Below are 21503 nucleotides of genomic sequence, written 5' to 3'. Positions count from 1 at the left end.
TTTGCGGGATTACCCCACCATTCTGAACCAAAATGATTGCTGCAAAATGCAGAAATTCTAGTCATCCTTGAAGTGGAGTAGAGGGAAAGGTGTAGAACCCTTAACTTGCAATAGTGCATTACACCTGCCTTTCAGTAAATAAAAGGTGGAAGGGTAATAAAAAAATACAATGCTAAACTCCACTATGTTAATATAAATGGAATATGAAAATGGCTAATATATGACTTTTTTTAAATGAATAATTAAGTAGGAGTATAGTTAGCTATTCAGCATAAAACCTTTTATGTGGTTTCCATAAAACAGGGGAAAACTTTGCTCACTTTCGCCCCCATTTTTGAACTAGAACGACTGAGTCATCCTTGAAACAGAGTAGATGGAAAGGTGGAGGGATACTTTTTCCTTCTGTTCAATTGAGCAAAAAAGTGCGCCAGACTTAGATAAAATAAAATTAATCCAAAATCTCTATTTAAAAACTTTGTATAAGCAAATAACTGACTCCTATAAATAAAATAAATAAAAAATGGGAATCTAACTACGATGGAATCGTTATGAATAAAGCACATCAAAAACTAGTATAACAAAATGGATGTTGATTTGCAAGGGGCTTCTTGGGAAACAAGGTGTTCAAACAGTGATAACTAAATTCATGTGTTGTAATAACATTGTATTAAAAATATCAGAGACAGAAAACCCATGTGAAAAGGGCCAAAAATACTACCATTATATAACACCAAATTATGATGGAATCCTTCTAAATTAAGAAAAAATGCTTAACATTGATGAACTTTCACAGCTAGAATACACAATTTATTTCCTCTTTAAATAAGGTTCTACATAAAATGAAAATAATTTTTCAAAATATACAATTTATTTCAAATAATTCACTGAAAAAGCTTTCTGTATTTGTTATTTAATAAAAAATCTGGAAATAACGAAACAAACAAACCTGAAAACACTTAAGTAATCTTCTTTCATCAAAAATTTTCTTAGTTCTTTTACTTCAGCTACATTGCCCTATATTGTTTGAAAAATTAGAAAAATAAAAAATTATATTCTATATAAACACCAAGAAATATTTTCTATATAAACACCAAGGAATTAAATAAAAAAATATTCTTCTTTAAATGTTTTAAAAAAGAAATAAATGTCAGGAGAAATACTTCTCAAAGAGTAACTTCATAATGCCAAAATAGGAATTTTAATTTTAAAAAAAAATATAATGGTGAAAAGGAAAAAAATTAAAAAGTAGTAATTTAAATAATTAAAATGTCAAATATAAAAGTGCTGAAAAATTGCCTAATGATTTCAGAGAAATAATCAAGAAAATTATAGTTAAGTTTAAACAAAATTCATGTGAATTAGTTTAGAAGAAAACTTTAATTAGTTATCATTAAACTTACTTTATCTAAAATAAAATCAATCAGGTTAAGCAAAATAATGATAAGAATAGTAGTTAAAACTAACTTAATTTTTGTATTTATTTACTTTAACTTACCAACAATCCTATCATATTCCTCAATAGCTCTGCTTTTGATGGAAAAGCCTATCAAAATTAAAAGTAACTCAATTATTGAATGAAGATATGATTTTTGATTATGAGAGTTAAAAACCAATTTATTTGTTCAGAATTATATAAGATTGCAAACCAAAAACATTAATGACTAATAAATAAATCTTTAAATGAGTGAGTAGGAAAATATTTAGTTAAAATCAGAGAAAATTTTTTTTTTCATTTTTATTAAAGTTACAAAATATTTATCCAATTACTCTTCAAGTCACAATTTTTAAGGACATTTTATGTAAAGTCAAACCTTGTCAAGGTCAGGGTTCCCACTCTTTTAACAAAGCAAAAAATTAAGGTAAAAATTAAGTACTTCTTTGAAAAATTAAGGATTTTTAAAAACTATATGTTTGTTTATCATTGAATATCCCTCCAGTGATAGTGCAAATTATTTACAGTCCTAAAAAATTCAATAAATAAAAAAAATCATAAAACGCAATTTAATTATAATGTAAGCACTAATATAATTATATTAATTAACAGGGCCCGCCAAAGAACTACCAGGCAGTTTTTGCAAACACGGGTCGGTTTTGTTTCAAACATTTTCAGATTTTCAAAAGTTAACGTCATTCAAATTGTAAAAGTTAACGTATGAAACCAATCTGTGTTCCATTTTCAATGATTTCATCTAAATAGAAAAAGTTGAACTGAAATTTTTTTCCCATCAACCATAGTGATGCTAAAAAATTAAGGACTTTTAAAAACTTTGAACCAAAATTAAGTACAGTAGGGAACCAATTATTTGGAACGATCGGGACCATCGCTATTCCGGATAACTGATTTTTCCGGTTTTCTGAATCGCTACAAAAAGCCGTTTTTTTTTTTATTGTTAAACCCAACTAAAAAAAAAAATTTTTGGAAATAATGTTAAAAAGAAGAAAAAACGATGAAGTAATACACTAATGATTATTCAAAAAAGAAAAAAAAATCCTAAAATCTAATGAGGAAAAAAAAAAATTTTAAAAATAGGGCGGGAAAATTTCTTGAATTTCGTTCCGATTTTTTGGTTTTCCGGATAACGGGTTCTGTACTGTACTTTTAAGGGCCCTTATTTTCCAAAATAAAAATTAAGCACTTTTTAAGGATCGTGGGAACCCTGAAGGTGAACATACTAAATGGGAATTTTTTTCATGTGAACTAATTTTCGATTCCCTGTCAAATTGCATAGAGATACAATGCTTTAAAGGACTTTTAACTAAACATGAACTTTTATGCTTAACGTGAATTTAAATTTTACTATCATTGGGAAAACTTTCATTTTTAACATAAATAAAAAAATTATTTTCCCCCTGACTGGTAAGAAAACTGATCATACACAGATCTATATTAACTAGAGAAGATATTTCAATGCTTCGTTATAGTGTCAATAATTTCAACAGTCAAACGAAAGAGTTGTATGAATTGAATATGTTGATGGAAGGTAGCATTAGTGGAAACAAGATAAGCCCTTTTGTACTCTTAGATAAATAGAGTTTTCTTCTACCTCATGAGAGATGCCTGTAAAGAAACATGTTTTTAAGAGAAATGACGATGCAATAAATCAATGTCACATGGTATGGCGTCATCTTAGTTTCTAAAGTTCAAACTTCATAAAATGCAAATATTTAGAGACTAGGAATTAGAGTGAAAAAAAACTTTAACAGTTTTAAACTAAATAAGATGCAATTATTTTGAAAGAAAAAAAACTACAAGTGGTAAAAAAAAATTATGGTAATATAATTTTTTAAGGAAGTAAATATATTATTTAAATATCTGAAAATATATACTGTACTAAAAATAAATTATCTTAAAATAATCATGATTCCCAAAATTGGAAATGTGGTAATTTGAAATAATACTTTGGTACTCACTTCTAAGCATCGTAAGAATAAATCCATTCCATTTCCTTCCAGAAACCTTTCACAATTAATAGGAGTTTCATCTAAAATATTTTTAAATTATTTCTCAGTTAAATATTTATTTTAAAAATAAATAATCATATTAAACACTTCATTGCATTAAAAAAAGGTCAATGATCTGCAAAAAATTAATTTTCAATATATTTCATACATAATTGATTGGAAAGTTTCAATAGGGAAAAAATTAACTAAATGGGTGTAATGACCAGAATAAAATTAAAGCATTATATTTAATTTAAGGAAAAAATACACCCATGCGCATAAAAACCTTACAAAATTGCTATAGTTTTACACACTTTTTTTTCGACATTGGTAATAGCTTAGTAATAAAAAAAACCAGACCATATGAAAATTTAAAAATACATAAATTTTATGTAGCAATTAACTGGAAAAAAAGAGGAAGAAAAGATACATTTTACAGTAAGAAAATGCAGCAGAAGTTACCAAATTTGCACTACGCAAAAATATTATTCAAGTCATTTGAGCCACTAATTAAGCAGCCAAAAAACTCATTATAAAATTTCGAAAATTAAAAAAAAAAAACACATAATTTTTATGCAGCTTGTTTCTTAATTTACAAAAATATCACAAATCAAACTAGCATTAAGACAAATTTACTCATGGTAAAATAAGTATCAATATTTTCTGTTATATATAAAAAAAATTACCAAGCAAATAAAATAAAAACGTTTTTTTACATTATTTTTATTATTGAACGTAGATTAAGACATTTTACTAATAGTATCATGTTTATGTTTGCCACTTACTAATGGCACATAGTACACAAAATTTAAACACATTTTTTAAATATTTGTTTGTAAGTAAGAAAATAAAAATGAACTATTTGACTGATGATTTGCTCTTAATACTTCTGTCACAACTTTATTTATTTTTTTTTTGATAAATGTAAAAATGTTGAATTTATAAAAAATTACAGATTTTTAACTGGGCAATAATTTTTATACATGTTTTTAATATATTTAACTAAAACATCCAGTATAAGTTTCAAAATTATATTTCAAGCTATAAAAATGTGCTATGTTCTGAACTATGGATATTTTAATCTCCTGTATTTTGATTGGTTATTGCATGACTATAATTCTATGATCAATTAAGCTTGATAAATTTACACTTCTATTAATTGTCAACGGAAAGAAATGATGATAAAAACTAGATTATGCCTTCACCTGATGATCTGGTTCTTAAACTTAAGTTATCGGCTATTGCAGCATAACATACAACTAACATTTTATGAATAATTTAAATTTTTCTTTTCTAATGTAATTGACATGTTGTCACTATCAACAGAAAGAAATCAAATCAGCTCTTTTCTTTTGGTTACATTAAACAGATATAAATAGATTATTTACTTAAATTAATCTACATTGATTTTTATTTATACTTTTATACAAATTCTAACACATTAAAAAACATAAGTTTTAAAATTAATTGTTAAATCCTAGTAATTAAAAATATGTATTGTTTGCTTCTTCGCATGACTTTTTTTTCTTCAAATCATTTTAAATTTTAACACATAACAATAAAACTCCAAACCATAAAACCATTTCAAAAAATATAATAACAAGATAATATTAACCTGTTACATTCCACATAGTACTCCAAGCTGTTTCCATAACTTCATCACATATACGCCTCTCCAAACGCTTCTCAATTAACTGCAGCATTATCTGGAAGAAAAAAAACAGAAAAAAAAATCAGAATCAAATTTACCTCTATTTATTATTGCAATATGAACAAAAAATTTAAATAAAAAGATTTTATGTTTATATAAAAATTAGTTTTAATTTAATCCAAAACACTAAATAAAAATTATATAGTAGGTTGAATGAAATATAAAAAAAGATTTAGCTTCAACAATGACTTCTCTACCTTCCAATGCAGCTCTTCAAACTATGTTTTTGATTATGCTACCTATCCCACCAACAACACTTTTACCATGAGCTGTTTCAAAGAATGAAAATTCAGCATTCTTTGTGAAAAGCTGAATTTGCGAATATAAATCAATTTTTGATATCACATCTATTAAACCATGAAGTTTCTTCAGGGGAGCTTTATTAATTTTCTTTACAGGCTTCCCCAAAGAATGTCTGATGGTGTAGCCAGATAAACTCATGCTTGATTTTTCAGTTTCTGCTTTTTTCTTCCTACATTTCCTTTGTGCTTCTTAAATTTTCATTCTTATGTACTACTTCTGTTCTTCAGCAAGAACCTTAGAATATTTGTATTCCTCTTTTTCTTTATATTGCTTTCTTCTGCTTTTTCAGTTTCACATTTCATTGCACCTGCTTTCAGTTTCTGTACTTGTTGATGGCATGAGGAATTTTATAACTAAACAAACATAGCTTAGAATTCTACAAACTGTATCAAGTTCAATAAACTTTAATTAAGTATATAATAATTAAGTAAATCAACTAGTAAAGATTAGATCTCATCAAATTTCAAAGGAAAATTCAATTTAATAGAAAAACATATGCAAATAAATATGTGCATTAACTAATCATCTTAAATAATGTCAAACAGTATTCCATTAACTGCTTTGTTGCCATTATTCCAAACGTAATTTAGAACAAATACATAGTTTGCCATAAATGCAAATGTTGTTTAAATTTAAAATACATATTTAGCTTTTTAATAACTGAAATTAAACAATGTAATTTGTCAATGCAATTGGTTATTAGAAAAATAAAAGGCAACATTGCAAAGTTTTATAAGTTATATAGTTTGTGATACAGGTTCACTTGAAAGGGTTTTTCTTATCAAGCTCAAATGCTTATAAAAATTTAGTGAAATTATATTTTGCAACTTGTTATGTATGGAATGTTACCAATGTATGCAACCAAATAGTAAAGTTGGTTGCAATGTATGCAACCAAATTATAAATATTAAATGTTGTACTGGCAAAAAAATATTTTCTCTTTGTCATGTCTGCAACTTTTAAATTAAATTTTTTCACATTTCATGCAATTTAAAGAATTTGCATAATTTTTTTTAAAAAAAACTCATTTAATATTCATAAAATATATTTAATGACCTTTAATTTTATATGTGATTCATAAATTATTGAAAAATTTTCAAGCGTGCTAGACAACAAATATGGTGTGGAATCACCCTATTATTAAATAAATAAGGGGAAAAAAATAATGATTAAAAATAATTTTTTTCACTGAGTTATATTTAGTTAAATGTATTTTTTAATGCAGAAGTTTTTTAACTTGCAGAATGTTTGTAGAAAGAAGTTTCTCAATTCACCTTAATTTGCATTTACTCATATTTTATTCATTGTTGTAGACTTTGCAGTCGGGGGGGGGGAAGATATGTAGACAACAAAAATAAAATTTATGATTCATAAAGGTTCAGTGATAATTTGTGATATAAAATTTGACATTTGACCTACAATACAATGAAACACATGTTTTTAATATTGAACAAATGTAAGGTAAAGGCTATTTAAAATCTAGATTCTCCCCCCCCCCCCCTAAAATAATTTGACACTTGAACTTTCATCAGAATTGAAAAGTCTTCTTAAGACTCTGTAACATTTTGAATTTCATCAAAAACATCATTCAAGTTTCCCAAGACTTAAAAATGCTTTTGTCGTATGTCAATAACGACTTAAAAATTTCATATTAAAAATATATAAATCCATAGACTTAACATTTCAATTGATATACCAATACAGAAATATAAAAATTTCAAATGCAATGTAATTGTACATTAAAATTTTTTAACATACTGTTATAGCGCCTTGATCACCAACAAGCTTCTTTTCGATTCCGTCAACTTGACAAGCCAAGCTGTTTAATAAATAGACGCCAATGCGCTGAACAAAATCATCCTGATCAACTTGAGAGACAATCAACAGAAGCAACCTTGCAAAACGTTCATAGTCAAAAAACTGCAATTGAAAAGTATAAATAAATAGTTCATATCTGTAGTGAAAGCATGATAAAATATTACATACAACAACAAAAAAACTTAAAGTTTATAAGACACTAAACTACTGAATATTTTCCTTAATATCCCTAAGTTTAAATAAAACAAATACTCTACAAAAAACTTATACTGAGTAATATTCTGATAATAATGGCTATAAATTACAGAAAAATAAACTTTGAATTGACAAAAAAAAGAGAGTATTTTATTATTTTATGACAACTAAACTAAACTTAACTAATTTTACATAACTACTTAAAAATTTCATATCATGAAAATGATTCAAAAACCAAATTATGTACAAATAAATAACTAATAAAAACATTCCACAATTAAACATCTATCTCATTTTATGTACAAAACTCTACTGGCCTTAATGTCTGTTCTCTTTTACTATTGAATGAAAAAATGGTCCAAAAGTAATAGTTTAGAGATAACCCCCCCTTCTTTTTTTGTTTTTTGAAGAGGGTTGCGGAGAAAGAAAATTTGTTTTTGAGAGTCAAATTGATCTTAGTTTTTATAAAACTTAATAACAACTTAATCGCTTTTCTTAGTGTAATCAAAATCAGAATTTGCCTCAAATATTAAAAAAAAACTTTTTGAATTGTTCACACATTTTTTCTTTTCTTTAATAAGATTAAATCATAATGAGATTTCAACCTCCTCCATATGATTTTTTCTTATTATTATTTTAAACTGTATATGAATAACTTGCATTTTTATTATTAAATAAATCGTGAAACTACATTTAAACATGTTTTAAAAAAAATTTCCTAAAAAAAAGAAATCACAATAGCATAAAAAGCCTTTTTAACACTATGAACATTTGTTACATCTACATTTTGATACATTAATGCTACAATTTCATAATTTATAAATTTCATAATTTGAAAAATATTTACATTTTTCTTATTTGCTTGCTATGTTTTGGTTCAAAGACTGGGAACTACTAAGCAACCATTTAACTGTTGCAGGTTACGTATCCACATTACAATTTGAAATATATGACCACCTAATTTACTACAACAGTTTTTAGAGATTTAACATATATATATATAAACAGAATATGTATTGATGACAAATTGTTTAATTTATTAAATTATTATTAAGGTTTTGTAAAGATTAAACTTGATATAAACATACCATATCTTCAGGTATTTTGAAATGAATAAGAGCCAGGCAACCATTTCTAAGCATCTAGAAAAAAAAAATTTAAAAATCAAATACAAAGATATAGTTCAGAAATCTATATCTTCTTCTGAAAAAATTTTCTACTTTTTTATGAACAATTTATTTATTTTTTAAATATACCTTAAATATAAGGTATATAGGTGTTAACTCTTTCTTTCACACAGTGACTCAACTTGTTTTGACTAATTAAATCTATTCTGCATAGATCACAAGAGAACAAGTGAGAAAGTTTTAGTTCCTTGATAGTGATTGATATATTTTTTTATTTTTCCATCTAGAAAAGACAGCAATCATTTAAAAAAATTTAGTTATAGGGAATAAGAATAGAGAGAAATTGTTAATTGAGTAATATGGAATTGACTATATCTAAATACAGTCTATGCTTTCGAGTACATCCTCCTTTTACTGCAAAGTGGAGGGAAGAATAATGTGTTTTCCGAAATTAGTCCAGTATTTATGAGTAAATATTTTATATGTTTTTGTGTATCTAGATGTAACAACATCACACTATAATGTTAATTTTCCTTTGGTTCAAAGGGATTAATAAATCGAGCCCTGGCTGCATATATATACATATTATTATTTATTCTACTCGATACCATACTTATCAAGCCATTTCAAGCACTAGGATTCACAGTAGGATATAAAATACAGTCAATTCGCTATAACTCGAAGTACGATAACTCGATTTTTTATGAGGTCCCGACCCTTTTATCTTCAATTTCATGTTAATTATTCTCGATTACTCGAATTTTACTCCCTTTAACTCGATTTTTTTTTTGTTGATCTTTTAAAGCAAGAAAAAAAAGCTAGGAGCTGATATCTTGCCCTTCCTTTGCAACACACACACAATGTCTTTTGCACTCTTCATGGAGAAGCTAAAGTTGCCCCTCTTGAAGTATGTGAACAGTGGTTAAATGAAACATTACTGGGTCAGAGAAATTGCCCTTACTTGTTATCGGAAAATACCGAAATCCCTGATGTTTCAAGAATGTAAAAACGTATCCTTTGGATTACAAGTCTAACAAAAAGTTTTGGATGACATCAGTTTTATTTGAAGACTATGTAAGAAAATTAGATCGGAAATTCTTCGCTAAAAAAAGAAAAGTGATACTCTTAATGGATAGTGCATAGTGATCTAACTAATTTGAAAGCAGTAAACTTGCAGTTTCTCCAGCCAAACACAACAGCAAAGTTGCAGTCAATAGACCAGGGTATCATAAAGTGCTTCAAACAGTTTATCGTAAATGGCTTGTCAGAAAAATTATCTTAAATATTGTAAGCATTTAGAAGATTTGTAATTAATAAGCATTAATTAAAGAATCCAACACTATTTTGAAATTCCAAAACCGAAACTAACGGTAAGTCGAACTTCCGATATATCGAAGTTTTTCGTCAGTCCTATCAGATTCGAGTTATCGCGAATTCACTGTACTTATCGTCTACAAATACTAAGATAAAGACAAGACACTGCCTTATGTACTCCAGGGAAGGGAAACAGTGCAGGCTTTCTTAAAATTCCCACTGAGGCCCATGTTTTTTATTTTTTATAAAGACTACAATTGCAACAACTGACATTTGCTTAGTTATAGTTAGTACAAATAAATCTGCATAATACAGAATTTCTCTTATACAATACTTAAGTTTTTAATGTTGCAGTTGAAAAGATAAAACAATAAGAATTACTGACAAATGAAATAAATTAGTGTAAAAATCATATACTAATTATTATTATTTAGCCATAAGGATAAAATATTGTTAAAAAAAATCACTTATATTACTCACAGTTGTATCTGAATAATGAGCAAACATAGCATCCAGCAAAGTTTTAATAATTTTCCTGAAAGAAATTAAAGCATTAACATTGAATGACAATAACAATTTCCTTAATAAAACAACCATTTTATCAATATATATATTTATATTTTATTTAGTGCAAAAATTTAACAGCTTATAAACAATATTATATTTAGGTATCATCATTAGGTATATCAGAACAAGGGATTATTATGCAAATATACGAAGCATATGAGTACACTTGACAACAGTGATAATAAAAATAATAAATTCAGTGAATGAAGAATCCAAGTGCATTTGGCAATAAACCGTCAACAAATAACCTTAGAAAATATGTCTTTTGGCAGCACGTTTAAATGCCAAGAATTTGAATATCACGTCCAGGAAAGGAAATGAGTGTTATGAATTTATTAAATTGGCGATTGGAAGCTTGTGAACAAGAAATAAAGACAATACAGAGTCTTCATTTCCTAGTGTAAATGAATAATCTTTAAAGCTCATTTAATGAAAGAACAACGACACTCTATTTTTCTTTTCTAGTTGGTCAAATTTAAAATTTTTAGTTATGAAAAAATAATTATAGTATTTTTGTGCTCTCACATCATAACCATCTTGGATCTTATTGTTCATTTAGGCGTGGACAAAAAGAGATGTTATAAGAGATGAGAATTACAGAGTTAGCATTTGGAAATGTTAGGTGTAAAATTTAAATAAAATATTTTGTATTCCTCTGAAAATAACTTCTAAAAAAAACTTTGAATATTTTTACGTTTCAAAAGAAAATGCTTCTAGAGCCATTTAAAGTCATTTGATTTAGCAAAAGATTTGAGAACATAATTTAAATCACAATTTTTTATGCTACCACCAGGGCTCAATTTCATCAACTAGCAAAATGATTGTTAAAAAAAAAAGAATCATATGCTAATTCCAGAAAAACACAGTAGTAAAAAATTGCTCATAACATTTTATGGTCTCAGAGACTTAATAATTTATTTCAGCCGATTCCCTCGTAAATTACAATTTTTTTTATTTTTGCTTGAAATTCATTTCAGTAAAGTTTCTAATATGTGTTAATATGTATTTTTAATTTGAATTATAAGTTGTTAATATGCACACTTTGGAATGCATCCAACTTTAACCATGCCTCGTTTTTTGCTTGTTTTTTCAGCATCTATTTATTGCATTTCTGACTATTTCTGCACCATTATTACGATTTCAATATTTCAAAACAATGCAATTACGACAAGTGAATTTTAAATTTAAGTAATAAATTTTTTACCTGTTCGGTTTACTTTGATTCTGCTGCAAATTCATAAAAATGTTTTTCTACAGTAATTGTATATCAGCCATTTTCACTGAATCCTTCAATTTCCCATCATTTTTATACGATGTTCTCACAACTAGCAAATTTAAATTATCACTTTTGATACATTTCATTCATAAAGATTCCATTGTAAATCCATGTCATCACAATTTTTAAAATTTTTATTATCACAATTTTTATTTTTTTAAGTTGAATTTTTTCTGTTTCAATAATAGAATTTTGGACAAGTTCTTATAAAAAAGCTCTACTTTGAGATAAGTATGTCATTTAATGAATTTTTAAAAAAAATTCCTAGAAAAACAATTTAAAAAAATCTTTTATTTTACCAAATGCTCTAAATTTAAGGCCTAATTTTAATGTAATGAAACACTAGATATCTTGCAACATGAAAATAGCATAAAATAGTGTTATTTGAACTTTTATAAAGCATAAATATGGAACATCAATCATTTAGGAACCATTTTTTTCCACCACAAAATGAAGAGCAATGTCACTTTAAAAAATGAGAGTGTAAACCCAAGTTTTGCTACTAGTTTTTTTTTTTTTTTTTGCACTAGTTAACTTTGCTACTAATTTTAAAAAATTATATCCTGCCTTGGTCATTGCACATTTAATGTGAAACAATTTAAATTCCCTTTGAATAGGGAAGAGAGACAAGATGTTTTAGATTCTTATCCCAGGGGGTCATGATTTTTGGTTAAAAAGTTAGTGAAATGTAAATTACTAGTCTTCAAAAATTTCCTTTAAAAAGGAATAATAAATTCAATGATCATACTTTCCTTGTTTGAGATTGTTATTCACTCATTTTGTAAAATTTTAGTCCCTTTGGGTGATTTCTTTTGGATTTAAAGCACATTGTCTTCACAACTCATTTGCACATTGCAGTTATCTAGACATATGTTTAAAGAAAATGCCTCCCCAAGCCAGTGCATTATTTTGTTTACATATTTTTCACTAACAATATATTATTTCACAAAAACATTTTTTATGCATTTATAAGAAAACAATATGTTTATACAAATTATTCTGTTAGTCAACTCTTATCAAAGTACAACATTGTTTTGTCAAAATTAATCTTTTATTTTTTAGTAGATATTTATGATATATTTACGAGTAGATATTTATGATATATTTACGAGTAGATATTTATGATATATTTGTGCACACACATAATTACCCACCATTATAATATCTTTTTCATTTGGATGAAAGGAGTCATTAAATGGAGTGTCAACTATAGTAATAAGAAAAGTCAATTAAAAACTCAGAATATTTAATCAGTTTTAAACAAATTTGCTTGGAATAAAATTACATTTTTATGTTTAAATCCCAATAAATTAATGAAAAAATTGCAAGTCTTTTAATTGAAAGTAATTGGAACTTTACTTTTCTCTTTCCTCATAAAATAACTCATTTTCTCGAGTGACTAAACCATTGTTTTTCATTGTTTTACCAGCTTAGTAAAACAAAGGAAGTAAAAAGAGTGTCAGATGTTTTTAGAAGATGCGTACAATCTATGAAAGAATTTGTACAATGTTTGTTACTTTTAATTTTACAATAATCACCTTTTGCAAGAATTCATTTTCATTTATCCATACCTTCTGGTTTAATAATCGGAAAAAAAAAGTTCCTAACTTTCTCACTTGAACTTTTTGTTTGCTTTTAAAAATCTTGTTTAATTTTACATTTTAAATGAAGAGCAAGTGTTTCATAATGCTTTTGTTCCTACAAAACTGCCCTCTCCTTTCTTTTTTAATGAGCAGAGCTAGAGAATCCTGCTTATTTGAAATAATAATATTACTACAACTACATTGACTTCGATTAAATTTTGCGTGTTAGATGCTAACAAAGCTACTTTGAGAGCAATAAACATTTACATATAGTTTATTATAAGTAATTGTGCTTAGAGATGATTATTCAATAATTTGGACTACTACACAAGCATTAGGATAACTCTTTTTTCAGAGTACGTTATGAGCACTACTATCCTGTTGTTATGAAGCTTTTTAAAGAATTCTTGTAAATTTGGGCATCTTTAATTTAATATATATGTAAACAGTCAACGACAGAAATACATGTTACCTAAGATTTTCAATACAAATATACCCACCTTCTTATCTTTACATTAAATGTTTCTTTATGTTCAGATTTCACAATATAGAAAAGAGAAGCACTGAAAAATATATAGAGTAAAAATTAGTATAAAAGATGCAAAAATTTATAAAATAAGTCACAACTAAAAGTGGCAATTGTTTTCAGACAAGCACTATTACAACATAATTTTACTTTTACAACATGAATTATCTGTTGGATTCATGCCACTAAATGAAAACCTAATAGGTCCTTTTGGTAAACTAAATTTATAGTTTTATATCAGTTTTACAAGTTAAATTTACTATGAAAATTTTAAAATAAAAACAAAGTATTCATTTAAATAATTTCATTAATAAGTTTAATAGCTGCCTAAAGTAAAAAAAGGACACCATAAAGAAAAAAAAGGATATCAGAAATACTTCATGCAATGATAGAAGCACCAACATTCAAAGTAATTAAAGAAGTAGAAAGAATGCTCCACAGATTGCTTACAGTTGGTTAATCAATTCGCATGAGATCATTTAAAGTGAATGCTAAGTCAAGCATAAGCGGAATCACTGTTTGATATAAGAGGTTGTGACTTGAAAAAAATTTAGGAATCAATGACATAATGGAATCTTAAATATACCTGCCAGCTACTTGAATGCTCTTTTTTCTTAAGTGTATACGCATAGCTTCCATGATGATGTCAAGTGCCAATGGGATGTTTTTACATTCAGAAAAACGAAATAGTGAAAAGAGATCATTTAGTACTTTTTGAATTGCTGATTCTCTTGTGCAATATGCTTGACCAGCTGTTAGAATCTGTTCCTCGCCATTATCTCCAGCAATCTGCAAAAATAATTAAAAAAATGTACTTTGATACAAATGCAATAGAAGTAACATTTTAAAATAGAGTTACATAATCTGAATTTAAAAACTTATCAAATAACTTAACACTTCTCACATTTTTTCCTCAATTTTTACTATTGTTGCCCAAGATAAGACATTTTGAATATTATAGTGAAATTTTAAGTACTGAAATCGGACATGTGATTGCTGGAAATAGAACTTGGTGACTATTTTTTATCTATTTATATTATTTTTTTAAGTATGCAGAAGATAATAAAAGACTATAATTTTTATGTAAAAAAAGTGACATTTATAAAATTTAAAGAGAGAAAAAAAAACATCTTCTCATAAAAGAATATATAGATTGAAAAACAATTAAATATTTCTCTTTCTTCAAAAATAGAAAGCTGTTATTGCATGAAAAATTAATAACTAAAAAAAAATTGAACTGTGAAATACGCAACAATAAAAGAAAAAAAATATTTATTATAAAACCATGTGTATTTACAACAAAACCACACGAATTGGATGCGTCAAAAAAGGTAAATTAAATGTAGGTTTTTAAGTTCACATGCTGTATTGTAGTGTAGTAGATTTTTAAAAATATAAGAGAAAACTAGTAATGATAATATTATTTTTTTAAGTACGTAGAAGATAAATAAAAGACTATAATTTTCATGTACAAAAAGTGACATTTATAAAATTTAAAGAGAGAAGAAAAAAAATTTCTCATAAAAGAATATATAGATAGAAAAACAAATATTTCTCTTTTTTCAAAAATAGAAAGCTGTCATCGCATGAAAAATTAATAACTAAAAAAATTGAACTGTGAAATATGCAACAATAAAAGAAAAAATATTTATTATAAAACCACGTGTATTTACAACAAAACCACATGAATTGGATGAGTCAAGAAGGGTAAATTAAATGTACGTTTTTAAGTTCACATGTTGTATTGTAGTGTAGTAGATTTTTAAAAAAATACGAGAAAATTAGTAGTGATAACTGCCGAAAAATGTATTGAAAAAAAAATAATAGAATTATCAAGTCAAATAGTGAATACTCAGGTAAGCGACTTTTTCTTGTATTATAATAATATTGGAATTTCAAAAAATCGGATGAAAATCAACAGTAATAACTGCAGGGGGGAAATGAAACGTTATATAGATTTAACAAAAAAAGCCTGTCAAAAAGTAATTACTCAAATGTGAAGTTCAAATTTCTTGTCTCTTAATAATATTGTATGAAAATATCAAGATTTAAGAAAACCACATGGATACCAGTAGCAATAACTGTGAAAAAATTGAACAGTGTTATCGTTGCATCAAAAAGTAACTAATAAATGCACAATCTGAATTTTGCATATCATAATAATAATGTATAAAAACATAGGGATTTAAAAAAAAAAGAATATCAAGAAAATTTGTAGCAACAATAACTTTTTTAAACATTCAAAATACGTCATGAATTTATGATGGTATCAGCACAAATCGAGCGCATCACAAGGTTACTCAAAAGCGCAAATTTTGAATTATAAAAAACGTGAACAGTTTTTCATATTCAATATTAATATAATCCATTATGGGGAAATCAACTGCATTAAATGCAAAAAGGGGAGGAGGCCTAAACACGGATTTACAATGACAATGAGGGCGTTGAAAAATAATTACTGAAATGTGTAATACGAAATTTCCATTTGGTAATATCATATTAAAAATTAATTGATATAATTGTAACCAAATAAAAAACGAAACAAATAAATCACATTGATTATATAATTCTTCTGTCACAAATCCAATCTTACAACAATATTGTTATTCATTAAAATATTATAAATGTGTTAAAAAATGTGAAAAAACACCTTTTTTCTAGCAAACCATCATTTAATTGTTTGTTGCTTTTTTCCCTAACAAATCTTCATTAAAAAAAAAGTAACCCAATGCGAATAAGGACAGAAAAAAGATAATGCTGATAAGTAGGAAATAAACATCTCATTTACAAGATTTTGTATTAACAACGAAATGTAAACTTTAGATTACAAGTAAGAAACTAAACATTGAGTAAATGAGTATTACATAAGAACGTCTTAATTCCGTAATCTAATGCTTAAATCACAAAAACTCAACGATATTTAAAATACGTATATAAACAGAACACGTAAAATTCTTATTTAGTTATACTGTCACATACAATATAAAGAAATTATAAATAATACCTACCCTGATAGCTGGTATATGATGTCGATAGCATGCTTGATGAGAGCAATTTAATAGTCCTAAAAATTCAAGGGGTCTATGTACTCTACTTGCAAGACCAGGAATATCAGTTAAGGATGTTTCCTCTTCATCCTCTTCGTTGACTTTGCTATAAAAAAAATTTACAATTAAAATCATGTTCAGATAAGCATGACAAATGTTTAGTTAAAAAGACAACCTGAAATGTTACAAACCAAAACATTGTGAAGTAGTAACTGCGGTATACAGTCATTGCAATATCATAGAAAATTTTGTTGAGAGTGTTAAATGGATTTCGTAATCATGTGCTGAAATTTTTTTTAGTGCGTAGGAAAGGGCAATAATAGAAATATTCATAGGTAATAAATATTAATAGTTAATAAATATAAATAGACATTAATAGACATTAATAGATAAAAAAGAAGAGCCTAAAACAATCCATGGATATAAAAAGATACATACAATGAACCCGAGGGGTGTCAGTTATTCGAATTATAGACTTTAGAAGATGTCCATTATGAGCAAGAGCAAGAAGTAACAAATTTAATATTTTGGTGCAAAGCAAACATTTTTATCACCATCCTAGCATTACAACCCTTGCAGAGTCCTGTCCAACTTCAAGATTTTGAAGCATCATTTTCAGTTGGATTCTTTTTCTAGTAGTTGGTAATTCTTAACAAATTTTTTTCAATCTACTCATTCCATTTTATTCTAGTCTTTTTCAAAATCTTGATCCTTCGAGATTTGCATCTAATATACTTTTAACATTTCTTTCTGAGTTCACTCTTAGCAAATAACCAAACCATTGGAAGTTTGGTTACTTAAATTTATAATAATTCTCCTTATTTTTTACAGAGGTTTTTATCAAAATAAATTTCATATATCTGGTGCTAAGTAAAATGACCCATAAAAATAACAAATGCATTATTCTGGGGCAAATAAAAGTGCCCATTGTGAGTTAAAAGTAACAAAATTGTTTGACTTTATAATTTTAGCAACAGAGTTACAGTGATAACCACAAAATGTACACAGACAAAATGTTACAGTGATAACCACAAAATGTACACATACAAAATGTTATAGTGATAACCACATCCATTACTCAGACATTAATGTAACATCCTTTCGATCGGCGAATTCTGACTTTACCACCAAAATTCAGGATTTGTTTATTTTAGATGTCTTTGTTTAATACCTCTTTCAATAGGTGTGCGATGGTTCATCAGGAAGCAGAGTGGTCGCAAGGTATGTCATAAGTAAGGAATTAACATATATTTTTCTGTACTTGTAAATAATTAGCATACATTTATTTTTCCAAGTAATTCTTGATAGTTAATATTAAAAGTTTGGTTGTTGGTATCAATGTTATGTAAATTAGATCACAAGATAAATACGACTAGGTGTCTGTTTCTCATACTATTCTATTCTAACCTGTTAATTGCTGTGTTGACCAACAGTTGTGAGCATATAAACTACTGAAAGATTACCTTTGCTCTGTTCAACCATAATGCTGTCTGGTTAGATGGACTTGAAGCCATGAGTTTTGCTAAAAATTTATTGCCACCAAAAAAATCTTCGGACAGAATGTATAAAAATTATTAGCTGCAACTTTCACTGTTCAACCCACAATTAGATATTATCAAACTTTATAACTATTAAAATAAAAATAAATTTTTTTACCTTTTAGAATCTAGAAATCGTTCAATAGTTCCCTTCCCAGCCAAATTTGTGCCAGATATATCAAGTGATGTTAAATTCACTAAATTGTCAACAATTGTTTTTAAAACCTGATTGGGATTTTCATATTTCACTGTGTGAGCTTCTGTACTGGAGATATCCAAATGCCTAAAACATAATCACATAATAAAAACATTGCATTTAACCAATTACTTAAAAATAATATAATTTTTTATAGAAGTTTAAGTCATCAGCATTCGTTTTAATTATGTTTATGCAAAAGTTAATATAGTTAATTTGTGAATTAATGTGAACTATGTTGCATAATGACAACTTATGAAATTGATATTTTTGGACAATATATTATATAAAATGAAGTAGGGATTTCACCAAAAGGTGATAGGTTCCATAGCAAAAAAAAAAAAAATATATTGGAACCTTAGGTGTAATGAATTATTGAATATTATTAAAACAAATTTTCTAGACTGGACACAATATTAAAAAGAGAAAAATACTGAACTTAAGTCCAAACTTCAGAAAAACATTTACAGTTAAAAGCATAAAGAAAAAGAAAACTTAATATTCTAAGCTTGTAAAAGCTGTATCCTATCTTCCAGATCAGCTAAAACAAAACTCAATAATTTAAAAAAGCAGAAAGAATAAACTTACCTAATAGTTTTTATAAGATAAATTGATGGCAAGCAATCTTTAATACAATCTTTAACATTATACAAAACCAAAGACAGCAAAGGATGATTAACGAAAGACTCAAAACCCCACACTTTGCTATGAGACAAATCAAGATGAGTTAACCGACTAGTTGTCTTAATAACTTGCAAAAATTCTACACTTTTCCCAGTTTTGGTCAGTTCATGTATCACTAGTTTACGCAGCATTGGCAAAGAAGTCAACTTTGGAAGACTATCCAGAAGTTTTAAAGTTTCATCTTTTTTTGGTTCATCTTTTGTCAGCCAAATCCTCATGCAGTCTCTAAAAAAGTCTTCTTCAGTTAACTTTGGATTCCTCACATTGAAAAAAGACCCTAACTGAGGGTGCAGAGCTATTTGGGGATGATGGGCTAATTTTTGAGCTAGCTGAGATGATCTAAATGAACCATCTAAACTGCCAGAAGGAACATCCTCTCTTCTAGTTTTTGATGAGGTGTCTTCTTTAGCAGTACCTTCAAAACTTCCAGCAGGAATATCATCATCATTAAATAGATCAGGATTTGATCCTAAAATCAAAGTTTGCAAACTCCCACTAAATTTAGACAAGCATTTCAAGGCACCACGATTTAATTTCGTACAACCTTTTAGGTTGAGCTCAGTAATAGGGTGGTATAGAAAAACCACAAGGTCACTGTCTCTCACAGGTGTGTCTCGCAGGTCGACATGACGAAGGCGAGTTGGACTGTCAGCAAATATTCTGATAAATTTATAAAAGTCATCATCACACATCTGTGTCCTGCATACTTCTAGCATGCGTTCACATATTTCTTGAGGTAATGCTAATCCCTCACGCAGTCTATAGCCTAAGCTTGGATGAAAAGTGCAAAATGTGAGAGGATTTTTACAACAATTAAACAAAGAAATATCAAGCAATGTATCTGGACTGTTAGGAACCCAAACAGTTGGAAAATCACGAAAAGCCATTAAAAAATTTCTAAATAGATGCCACCATATACTTCAGTACATAGAGAATTGAAGTTATTTCAGAGTTCCTATAACCTGAAATAAAATTAAAACAGATTAGGAGCATAAAATCTAAATTATTACATAACTAAATTAAGAATTAGACAAAACTAGACAAAAATATCATGCATCTACAAAACATGAAACTCTCAACAAATGTTTGAAGTCTAATTCTATTTAGGTCTAATTTTGACGATTTGATTTTTTAAAATAGAATTTCAACTAAAAAAAGTACCACAGAAGGGGACCAACTCGTAGGAAGTAACTTGTAGCCACACCTGAGCAAACCTCTACAAAAAAATTTTTAAATTTGTGCATGTTTAAAATTGTGGTTGGCATTGTTGCACGATTCTAATTGGTATGATGAAATACCAATACGATGTGAAAATATGCTCTAGAAATAAAAAGTTGAACAGTTAAACTCGTTTATAGAAAGGTCGCAAGACCTGAAGGAATCTGCTCTTTAAACTAGAGATGGGTGAAATTAATGAAAATAAAATCTGTAATGTAATACAGAAAAATGAGTAACAAATCAGGGGTCTGTCCAGGCCGAATTTACTACAGTATAGCGGTACCTTCCCAAATTCAATTTTAGGTAAAACGGTAGTTTCACAAATTCAACTTTAGGAAAAACGGTAGTTTCACAAAATACTTTTTCTTAAAATTTTATTTTTGTATCCCTTAAAAAACGATAAATCTATATTTTTACCATGTTTTTGTATTGATTTTTTAATATAATTTTTAATTTTTCACAAATTATGTCTAAATTTTCACAAAATAGGTACCTTTCAGAAAAACGTAGACAGACGCTGCAAATGCATTAGTCTCTATAGTTTTATATTTAAATTGAAAGGTGTGAGCTTTGATAAGGATTTAACTTTATGCATTTATTGAACATATAACACTCATGGCACTAAATATATTATGCAATAATATATAAATATACCCGGAGGCAGAATCACTTCACTCTTTTTTCTTAATTAATTTTTTGAAAGTCATTGTCAGTGATTCACTTTTAAAATCCAGCTATTTTTTAAAATAATATATTTTTTATTTCAATATGCAAATTCCGTCTAAATCTACTTGCTTTAGACATTGATCCACTTTTCAGCAGTTATATTGTCATGGATTACATGATTTTAAAAATCCTGTTTTTTTGTAACATAATTATGACTTGCAAAAGGCAAAAAAAGGTAGAATGAGATTTTCAAAAAAAAAAAAAAAAACATGAGAATATAACCGATAGTATTA

General features: G+C 27.2%; 1 protein-coding gene across 3 annotated transcripts in view; it reads right to left on the bottom strand.

The window, feature by feature from the left end:
- LOC107452429 (protein zer-1 homolog) overlaps positions 1-21503 on the bottom strand; it is a 36417-nt gene that overhangs the window by 6838 nt on the left and 8076 nt on the right. For all 3 annotated transcript variants that reach the window (XM_087163673.1, XM_087163674.1, XM_087163675.1), the window contains exons 2-13: positions 19231-20288; positions 18565-18729; positions 16870-17014; positions 14448-14650; positions 13836-13898; positions 10390-10444; positions 8557-8610; positions 7214-7375; positions 5057-5147; positions 3412-3482; positions 1496-1543; positions 947-1014 (exon numbers count right to left, since the gene is read on the bottom strand). In XM_087163673.1, coding sequence (XP_087019799.1) covers positions 947-1014; positions 1496-1543; positions 3412-3482; positions 5057-5147; positions 7214-7375; positions 8557-8610; positions 10390-10444; positions 13836-13898; positions 14448-14650; positions 16870-17014; positions 18565-18729; positions 19231-20213 — 2108 coding nt within the window. In that variant the 5' untranslated portion in view covers positions 20214-20288. The remainder of the gene's footprint in view (positions 1-946; positions 1015-1495; positions 1544-3411; positions 3483-5056; positions 5148-7213; positions 7376-8556; positions 8611-10389; positions 10445-13835; positions 13899-14447; positions 14651-16869; positions 17015-18564; positions 18730-19230; positions 20289-21503) is intronic.

Source organism: Parasteatoda tepidariorum, chromosome 5 (assembly GCF_982258835.1).
Source record: "Parasteatoda tepidariorum strain Cologne lab strain chromosome 5, Ptep-v5.0, whole genome shotgun sequence".
NCBI lineage: Eukaryota > Metazoa > Arthropoda > Arachnida > Araneae > Theridiidae > Parasteatoda > Parasteatoda tepidariorum.
This window is presented reverse-complemented; position numbering and strand designations above follow the sequence as displayed.